Genomic DNA, 10,305 nt, shown 5'->3' with positions numbered 1-10,305 from the left:
ACAAGAATTTGTTTGTATTGTTTGTTTTTCTGTTTGTGTTGTTTATTTGTGTTATAAAATGAATAAAAAAAATTGGGGGGGGGGAATTGTTATACATAATTTTCCCGTAAAAAGACACCTCGTCTTATACACTGAAAAATACGGTGCATTTCTTGAGTTGCTCTAAAACAACTTCCAGCATACGATTCCTCGCCACGCTCTCTCTTTCTGTCGCACACAGCACTTGGCAAATGTCCAAATCTGCTGAGGTGCTTGGAGGAAACAGTTGAGCTAGACAAAGGGGTCTGTTGGCATTTTCTCTGGCAATTCAGCGCCTTTTGGCTTCGCTGAGTTAGGTGTTGGCATCCTGCCTTGCCTGGAGCCACGGCCTGAATGGCAAGGGCCTATTGGTTTGCAGCAGACGTCACCTGCTTCGTTGACCAAGGAGCTAGGTCTCATCATTACAAGCAAAAGTGTGCCACAAAGAGGGCCAGCAGAATGATTTCAATTCATGTTTTTCTTATTTATTTTTTCCTTCAAATTTTTTTTATTCATTTTATAACACAAACAAAGAACACAAACAGCAAAACAAACGAATTCTTCTCATATCCTTATTTTTCTAAACATTGTTAAGTCCCACCTACGATTTTCATTTTACTTCGTCGTTAGCAGTTTACATAAATCATAGTTTCTAACCATCTTTTTTTTAAATCACATTTAAAATAACTTCACATTTTATTGCTTACAAGTAATATTATTTTTAAAATACACTATCTTCTACTTCTAACCCTACAGCCTATATCCACTTCCAAAGCTATTCTAAGATTTAAATATTAACATCGCTCTTAACCACTACACCACACTGGCTCTGGAAACATCATCTGAATTGCCCCTCACTGTGCTGGTGGTTGAGGTTTTAAAATAACACAGTTGCTGCCCTCTAGCGGAAAGCACCTTCTGACCAACGCAAACAGAAGAGCTTCCTCATAATTATCCGTTTCTCCGAATCCCTTCTCAGACTCTGAATTATTTGATTATAATCTTGTGGATTCGTGGCCAGGGCGAGTTTTGAACCAGGGCCTTTAGACTTGAGACACATGGCCACTTTTGCTAGCTCATCTAATCCTTTTTTAAAAGATCGTAGCTATTTACAATGTAGTAATACCTCCCATGTGCTTGGTACCCAACAGACTGAAATTGGCAAAAGGCAGGCCCAGTACGCCAGGTTGGATTTTGACTGGGAGAGGAAGAGGCAAAAGGGAACTGAAAATGCAGCTGGAGTTTGGGTCAGAAATACATGTAATGATGCAAGCACAGTGTTCTCAGCTCCATAACGCTAATTGGGGACAGAGAACTGGCAGACAGGATTAATAGGCTGATGGCCGAAGAACGGATGCTTTTGGATTATGGTGCTGGAGGAGACTCTTGAGAGTCCCATGGACTGCAAGAAGATCAAACCTCTCCATTCTGAAGGAAATCAGCCCTGAGTGCTCACTGGAAGGACAGATCCTGAAGCTGAAGCTCCAAGACTTTGGCCACCTCATGAGAAGAGAAGACTCCCTGGAAAAGACCCTGATGTTGGGAAAGATGGAGGGCGCAAGGAGAAGGGAACGACAGAGGACGAGATGGTTGGACAATGTTCTCGAAGCTACCAGCATGAGTTTGACCAAACTGCGGGAGGCAGTGGAAGACAGGAGTGCCTGGCGTGCTCTGGTCCATGGGGTCACAAAGAGTCGGACACGACTAAACAACTAAACAACAACAACAATAGGGAAAAAAGAATGTAAAAATGCAGGTCAAAAACCAAAAAAGGAGTGGTCTGAGACTTTCTCACAGCGTTTGTATATAAAACCAATCATATATATGTATAATACTTGCAGTTGAATCAAGAGATGCTTGCTACCATCAAAACATAATAAAAAGACGATATTGGTTATATGTTTAATAAAAGCAGAATCATTGGGTTAGATTTATACTGTGTCGATCAATATCACTCAGGACACCATGATAAAGCCATGGAACGAAAGAATTTTAGAGATTTGAAATTCCAGTTTGGTCACAGCCGTAAGGTTATGTCTATTAGTTGCGAACAACAGGATAGGAACATTTATTGACACATACGGGCAGGTTGCTGCAAAATCAGCAGCTGGAGGCCTGCTGCCTTTTTGAAACATTTTGTCTTTTTGGTTTTTAATTCAATTCCATTCCAAGGACTTCTAAACCTTTTTAACTTATTGTTGTTTCAACAGTGCTTCACATCACCGCCTGCCAACAGACAACAATTCAAACTAGACTGATTCCTTGCTTAGGAAAAGAGGGAGGCGGCCTGAAAAGCTAGCAGATAACAGCTGTTGCCCAACCAGAGATTTGAAGAAGGCTGATTTAATTGCAGCTCATTACTGGGTTGAATTTTTGGCTGGTGACTTACGAGTGTAGAACAGGATATAACCAGCATCCCCTGGGCACTAAGAGATGCATTTTCCTCCTGGAGGGAGGCAAGTGATCTCTCAACCTCATGATGAGGTTCAGGAAGTGGTGAGACCATCTCCAGAAAATTCCTCTCCAGGCTTTGAGCTGAACAGGAAACCAGGGGCTTCCTTTCAGATAGAGTTCGGTATGGTGTCACAGTCAAGAACTGCCCCACTCAGGGGAGACTCAGAATTGGTGGCAATGACAAATTTTGGTTCGCTACCAGGGGGAATCCGAATGTATGGAGGACCTTGCTGCACTGGTAAGGGTTAAGCATTCTGTGAACGTGGGTGGCACTGTGGTCTAAACCACTGAGTCTCTGGGCTTGCCGATCGGAAGGTCGGTGGTTCGAATCCCAGCAACAGAGTGAGCTCCCGTTGCTCTGTCCCAGCTTCTGCCAACCTAGCAGTTCAAAAGCACACCAGTGCAAGTAGATAAATAGGTACCACTGCAGTTGAAAGGTAAACGGCGTTTCCATGCGCTCTGGTTTCCATCACGGTGTCCTGTTGTGTCAGAAGCGGTTTAGTCCTGCTGGCCACATGACCTGGAAAGCTGTCTGTGGACAAACGCCGGCTCCCTCGGCCTGAAAGTGAGATGAGCGCCGCAATCCCATAGTCGCCTTTGGCGGGACTTAACCGTCCAGGGGTCCTTTACCTTTTTATTCTGTGTTTATTCTGTGCTACCAAAGAAAAGTGTGTTTTTTGGCAATTGCAAGAGAGAGAGAGAGAGAGAGAGAGAGAAGAATTCAAGATGCTGTAATGCCCCCCCAGAGTGAAAAGAAGTGGAAGTTTTAGAATTTAATGTTGGGTAATAAATCATCAATGGGACGTGGGTGGAGCTGTGGTCTAAATCACAGAGCCTAGGGCTTGCCGATTGGAAGGTCAGCGGTTCAATTCCCTGCGACAGGGTGAGCTCCCATTGTTCGGTCCCAGCCCCTGCCAACCTAGCAGTTCGGAAGCACACCAAAAAGTGCAAGTAGATAAATAGGTACCACTCTGGCGGGAAGGTAAACACCGTTTCCGTGCGCTGCTCTGGTTCGCCAGAAGCGTCTTAGTCATGCTGGCCACATGACCATGTCTGTGGAGAAACACCGGCTCCCTCGGCCAGTAAAGCGAGATGAGTGCCGCAACCCCAGAGTCGTCTGTGACTGGACTTAACAGCCAGGGGTACCTTTACCTTTAATAAATCATCATCATCATTTTCATTATAATCACCATTGTAATTTTATTATTTATACCACACCCATCTGGCTGGGTTTCCCCAGTCACTCTGGGCAGCTTAAAGCATATACAAAAACACAGTTAAGCATCAAACATTAAAAACTAAATAAAGATTAAACTATTTACAATCTGCTATTTAAGGCTGACATCGTAAGAGTAAATCTTCCACCACAATTGTTTCTAATTCAGAGTTAAGAGAGGTTGACCACCTATCTCTTGAACAGGCATGGCACCAACACAGGAATGTCCCTCACTTTGTTGCTTTGCTAGTTCACAACCCAGAGGAGCAACCTCTGAAGAGGAAACGCTGGACTTCTAAGCCACAGAGTGCCTTACGTGTTGGGTAGGCTTAGTGAAAAAGGGTTGCATGTTGTGAAAATTTATCAGTTGATGGTCTCACTCAAGAGAGAGAGAGAGAGAGGAACCGCTTTTGCCACCAACAACCTAATGCACAGCCACACTGGCAGCGTAGAGTTTAACACTGTGCATGAGATTGTGCAAAATTGTTATTATTGCAGCGCCATTTCCGAGTGAAGTCTATCTCTAGGGTACACAAGACCGGACAGGCTTCAATTAACCGCTTCCTAGGGTTTGGGCTTCACCCAGTATTCTTGATACATGGAATAAATGACACCTGGGAGACAGAGAGAAAAAGGCATGTTAGACAGGAGGGTTTGAGTTCAAAGCTGTCTTTCTTTGACTGGGGAAAGAGACGTCAACAAAAACTACATCCTTGCTGGAAGATCTATCCCAAACAGTGGGCCCAAGGAAGTCAGATTTAACAGTGTGATCTGTTGCGTATGTGTGTGGGACACACATCTTGTAAGGTAAAATCAGGGCTGTGGGGCGGGGAGGTCCAGAACACTTTGCCAGGGATCAGTTTGCCTGTTTCTATTTCTGTGTAATGGGTGCAGAGGAACCAGCTTGGGAACCATCATGGGAAGAAGGCTCAGAGCTCGGGGAGTGATGAGTGGTCAGAGGGAGAAGACTGGGAGGGGGAGGTGTTGGAAGCTGAAGAGGGAACGGGCTTAGTGAGCAGGGGGAATTTGTGGTAGAGAGCAGTCCAGAATCAGAGGCAGAGGCGGAGGCAGGAGAGGAGGGACGCCAAGAGGCAGAGATAAATCAGGCTTGTGAAGAGTCATGGGTGTTTCTACCTCCTGCTGCAACAAGCTCCACCCCCCTCTGACTCCCAGAACCAGAAGCGGCATGAAAAGGGCGGAGGACAGCTTGGCTGCACAGAGGCATAGTCTCTGATTGCTTGGGGAAAGCCCTGGAGGGGAGGAAACTTAAGACGGCTGTGGGAAGGCAGAGACTTTCAGTCTTAGCAGCTGATTCATGGGGCCAGACCTACCGAGCGTGAGCTTCTGTGCTCATTAGACCAGACAGCCAAGTCTGTGAATATTATGTTTTTGCTAATGGAGAGTTAACTCCAACTTTGAACGTTGATCCTCCAACCTGATAGAAGGCTCTTGCCACTCAGATCACAGGAAACAGTCTGCACAGCACAAGAGCAGCCCAGATCAATTCACCCTCTCTCAGGTACCTTGGGAAGCTGAAACAAAGGTTTTCAGGGAGAGACTATTTGGCGCTTATCAGATCAAGGCACAGGAGTCTCCCATTTCAGTACGTACCACAGGTCATGGCCCCCACAACAAAGCCCTGTGCTGCGACACGCATATGAATCAGGTGGACGGACATTTTGGTGTCCCCTCTGTGCTTCAGCTTGTACAGCCCGTAGGCCACCACGGCTACAAAACCCGAAATGCCTAGAAAAGGGGAACAGACGGTGAGAAGGTTTTTGAATTCCTTGTTTGCCAGCCATGGCAACACCCTCAACAGAACTCTTGATAAAAGTGTGTGTGAGAGAGAAAGAAAGAGACAGAGAGCTAGCCACACCTGGGATCCAAAACATTGCTAAGGTTCATGGAAATTGCTTGCACCGAACACCTGAAAACCCTCAAGCGCCACACGGCGCCACAAAGTGCTTTTCAAACGCCTCTGTTTCAATTGTAGAGTTGGAGGGAAACGCTAGTTTCTTCTCTCTTGTTTGCAATTTAATCTTTATTGATTTTTTTAAAAATATTAGGTCCCTTCACCACAAAAAGAACAAAATAAAAAAAGAGATCACATCAGTTACAAAGAAAATGTTACATATACAGTGGCACCTCTGGTTGCGAACGGGATCCGTTCCGGAGGCCCATTTGCAACATGAAAAGAACGCAACCAGCAGCGGCGCGTCTGCGCACACACAGGTTGCGATTCGCCGCTTCTGCACATGCGTGTGATGTCATTTTGCGCATCTGCGCATGCGCGAGTGGCGAAACCCAGAAGTAACCCTTTCCGGTACTTCCGGGTTGCCGCAGGACATAACCTGAAAGAACGTAACATGAAGCAGATGTAACATGAGGTGTGACTGTAAAATAAAGTTCCTCCATATGTTGAGACTTCCATCACCCTTAGTATGGGTCCTTTGTTTACTTGTTGACTGCATATTTGTTTATCATTTGACTTACCATAAACCTTTGAAGTGTATTACATTGCCGAAGTTAATCAAAGCATGTCAAAGATTTCATATGAGAACAATGTTCTTTTAAATATAGGCTAAATAAATCCCATTCTTTGTTGAACTTTTGGTTTGCCTGCTTCCTAATTTTTCCTGTCATCTTTGCCACTTCTACATATTCAAATAATTTCTCCTGCCCCTCCATTTCAGTTGGTATTTATCTCCTTTCCACCATTTAGCTATTAATATTCTCGCAGCAGTAATTGCATACATGAATACCTTTCTCAGTTCCTTCAGAATATCTGCATCAATGATGCCTAAAAGAAAGGCTTGCGGGCTTTAGATAAAAGTTAAGCTGAACTTGTTTTTTAAACTCATTAGAAATAATTTCCCAAAATTTTCTTTCCTTTTTACATTTCCACCACATGGTGGTACATTAGATGATGATGATGATGATAATTGATAACCCGCCCATCTGGCTGGGCTTCCCCAGCTTCTCTGGGTGGCTTCCAACGGAATATTAAAATACAGTAATGCATCAAACATTAAAAACTTCCCATAACAGGGCTGCCTTCATATGTCTTCTAAAAGTCTGGTCAGAGTATTGCGGAAGAATGATGTCAATCAACATCTGATGATCTCCTTCTACTGGTCCACAATAGAAAGTGTCCTTTCATACTGCATCACGGTCTGGTACGCTGGTTTGACACCAACTGATAGGAAGTGCCTACAGAGGGTGGTGAATACAGCACAAGATATTATGGGCTGTCCCATGAATCCGCGGAAGAACATTGCCCCAGGAGAGTGCCCCAGGGATGATTCACACCCTGGCCGGCACTTTCTTGATCTCCTGCCCTTGGGCAGAAGATATAGAAGCATGATTTGTCGCACCAACAGGGTAAAGAACAGCTTCTATCCGTGGGCTGTTAGGCTGCTGAATGAAAAGATAACAACAGAGCAACTGACTTTCGGGTTTGGTGTGTGTGTGTCAGTAAACGAGGGGAATTAAGACTAAGAGAGCTGAGTGGGGTGTGTGTGCTCACGTAATCTCACTGTATACAAGTTGTACAAATGACAATAAAGTACTTCATTCAGTTCTACTGTACTGGGTACAACAAGGAAGCAACATCTCAAGGGAATTTCCTGACTGTCCAAGACTTTGTTTGTCTGTCCAAGACCATTGCCTAAGAGGGAAATTGTGTTTCTTCCATAGATCACAAAAGGAGGGCAATGGCGAAATGTTTCTGTGTCAGAGCAACTTACCAATTGGGACAAACGGAGATTCCCGGGACTTTCTGATCAGCTTTGAGGTTTGGCTGTCGTCTGTCTCATAGCTAGGGAGAGGATTTTCTGAACCGGATGCCATGCTAACTGCAAGGAAAGAAGTGAGAAATGATGAAAGATATTCATTCCTAACCTACCTGAAAAAAATTCCAGATTTCCCCCTGAAGAAGGTATCATAGAAGGGACCACGAGGGTCATCTAGCCCAACCCCCTGCAATGCAGAAAACTTTTACCCCATGTGGGGCTCGAACCCGTGACCTTCAGATTAAGAGTCTCACGCTCTGCTGACTGAGCTATCCCAGCTACGTTTACTTTCTAATTTTGTTGTAATAAACTACACAAATGCATGAACACTTCACATGGTATTTCAAACCTAGACAGACAGAACAATAATACAAATATTGATACCAGCAACCCAGGAAATAATATCACAGGTCAAAGATACAGTCTAACAAGACAAAAGCATTAAAGGAGAGCAGTGAGGGGGTGTTGCCTAGGGAGTTCCAAGGGCCAAATGGAGAGGTGTTGGGGGCCGCCAGGCCTGAGGTTCCTCAGCTCCACTATAGAAGGAACATTATTTTAACCGCTCCCAATACACTAGGTGAATTATATTCCTGTTACAGAGAAGTTACTTGGACTGTGGGGAAAAGTTTAGAGGAAGAAATTTGTTTGCAGAACCAAACATGTCCCTCAATCTAATCACACGGCACCTGATCCATAGATCTGCTTGCCTAATTCTTCCAGGGATTTTCAAGACCATGGTTACCATAAAAGGTAAAGGTAAAGGGACCCCTGACCATTAGGTCCAGTCGTGGCCGACTCTGGGGTTGCGGCGCTTATCTCGCAGGACTAAGCAGCTTCTGGCAAACCAGAGCAGCGCACGGAAACGCCGTTTACCTTCCCGCTGGAGTGGTAACTATTGATCTACTTGCACTTTGACGTGCTTTCGAACTGCTAAGTTGGCAGGAGCAGGGACCGAGCAACGGGAGCTCACCCCGTCGTGGGGATTCGCACCACCGACCTTCTGATCAGCAAGTCCTAGGCTCTGTGGTTTAACCCACAGCACCACCCACGTCCCTTACTATAGAAGATACCAAATCTGTGACTATTTTATAGGGATGCCTTATTGCATACCAGGCCCCTTCATCTCAGCCTATCCTCTCACATGGAGAAAGCTTGCGTAGCTCCATGGAGTGCTTGAAAATGGAACGCAAATGTTTGTATGAATGGGGAGGGGCAATATGTCGCCCACAGTATTTAATTCATAAGCGGAAACTGGGCAGAGTTAATTTGAATACAATACTAGCTATTGGGTAGGATAAATGAAGCAGGCAGCGCCAGATTTAGGGTGGTTCCCCAGCAGAGGGTGCTGAGTCGAGGAGGCACAAAATTGAGAAGATCCATGTGGGGGCGCCCAATTTTGGGCGCCATATTGTGAAAGATTGCTGGGCTGCAAGGGAAACCAGATTGTTCCTGGTCCCTCGGTCACCTCAGTGCTCAGGGAAACAGCACGAGAAGAAGCAGAGGATTTTTTTTGAGGGGGGCGGGGACACAAGTGAGGTCACGGCAGCAGAGGAGTCAAGGTGAATGTGGAACATCAAAGAGCAGGGGTTCCCAAACTCATCCCCCTACCCTACTAAAAAATTTTTTTATCCACAACAGCATCCTGTACAACCCACTAAGGAAGATAATAACCCAATAAAATTCAAGGCAGTAGCAATTAATTGCACATTTATTCAAAACCCAGCTGGAATTGTGTATTTAGTTTAATCAATTCAGCAAAAATTTGGGAACTTGATTCAGTGGCACCGGCTGGTCGAAGCCAGATAGACATTTATACCTCCACTGCCTCACTTTTCTCTTAGTGACCTCCTGGGTCAGGCATGTCCAAAGTCTGCTTTGGGGACCTAATCCGGCCTGCCGGTCGATTTAATCCGGCCCCCGTGGCAGTATAGGGGTAAAATCCTAAATAAAGATCCCCTGGCAGTTTACAATATACACCTTGCAATATAAATCTTAGTTCTTTATTGATAAGTGGCTGGGAGTACAACTCCATCGAACGCTTTAGGAGTTTATTTTTTCAACAAACTCTCTCCTTCCTCAAAACAGTTTGCCTGAGGATATAAATGCTCCATTGCACTGTTCTGCTATAGACGGCTTCCCTTCCTATGCATTTCACATAATATAAAACATTTCCCAAGAGGAACGGATCCAAGCCGTCGCATCGAAGAATGATCTAACGAAAGGACCGTTTAAAAATAATACTTTCTTGGGCCAGAGGGTGGCATAAGGAGAAAAGAGGCTGGACTCTGCCTTTCTTACAACAGCAGCGACTCCAAGAGAAACCCTTCCATTGCGCCATCAAGCGCAGCTGACAAGGGGCTGGAGGGCAGGACACGGGTTCAAATCCGTGCAATGGCCAGGACGCTCCCTGGGCCACCAGGAACACCTCGCCTACCTTGCAGGGCCGTTTTGCGAGGATTAAGGTGCAGATCCACGTGCACGCAGCCTTGCGCAAAGTAGGGCATAAGCGTAAAACAGGAATGCAATTCACGGAGTTTCCCCCAGTCAGATAATCCCTGTTTAAAAAGCACCTGCCCGTTCTCTTTAAAACCTGCTTAAAATGTATTTCCTCCCCCCAAAACCCCACTCACTTCTTCTTGGGGTTTAATTTCCCCCTTTGCACCCGTCCTGGTGCTGGGACGACGGAGCCCCCGGTTCTCAACCTGCGGGTCCCCAGATGTTGTTGGACTACAACTCCCATCATCCCCGAGCTCTGGCCTTGCTCGCTAGGGATGATGGGAGTTGTAGTCCAACAACACCTGGGCATCCACGGGTTGAGAAAGGCTG

At 45.5% G+C, this 10,305-nt stretch overlaps 1 protein-coding gene across 2 annotated transcripts; it reads right to left on the bottom strand.

Annotated features, from left to right (window-relative positions):
- Positions 1 to 3,646: 3,646 nt before the first annotated feature.
- On the bottom strand, positions 3,647 to 9,998 carry HIGD1A (HIG1 hypoxia inducible domain family member 1A). Of its 2 annotated transcripts, none has more exons than XM_079947113.1 (4): positions 9,914 to 9,998; positions 7,435 to 7,542; positions 5,300 to 5,434; positions 3,647 to 4,302 (listed from the first exon to the last, which is right to left on the bottom strand). In XM_079947113.1, the coding sequence occupies exons 1-4, from the start codon at positions 9,981 to 9,983 to the stop codon at positions 4,253 to 4,255; spliced, it is 363 nt and encodes a 120-aa protein (XP_079803239.1). In that variant the 5' UTR covers positions 9,984 to 9,998; the 3' UTR covers positions 3,647 to 4,252. The 2 variants fall into 2 exon arrangements, with proteins under 2 accessions (XP_079803239.1, XP_079803240.1); XM_079947114.1 differs by lacking the exon at positions 9,914 to 9,998 and adding an exon at positions 9,778 to 9,832.
- Between the last annotated feature and the right edge of the window lie 307 nt (positions 9,999 to 10,305).

Source organism: Podarcis cretensis (genome assembly GCF_951804945.1).
Source record: "Podarcis cretensis genome assembly, chromosome: 12".
In the NCBI taxonomy this organism is placed as follows: domain Eukaryota; kingdom Metazoa; phylum Chordata; class Lepidosauria; order Squamata; family Lacertidae; genus Podarcis; species Podarcis cretensis.
This window is presented reverse-complemented; position numbering and strand designations above follow the sequence as displayed.

Excerpts from the sequence above, each read along its gene's own strand:
- HIGD1A (XM_079947113.1), bottom strand. The coding sequence starts at position 9,983 with ATGCCCTACTTTGCGCAAGGCTGCGTGCACGTGGATCTGCACCTTAAT. Across the intron at positions 5,435-7,434 it reads ATCTCCGTTTGTCCCAATTG|GCATTTCGGGTTTTGTAGCC; the intron begins GTAAGTTGCTCT and ends CCCCTTTTCTAG. Across the intron at positions 4,303-5,299 it reads TGTGGGGGCCATGACCTGTG|GTGTCATTTATTCCATGTAT; the intron begins GTACGTACTGAA and ends TCTGTCTCCCAG.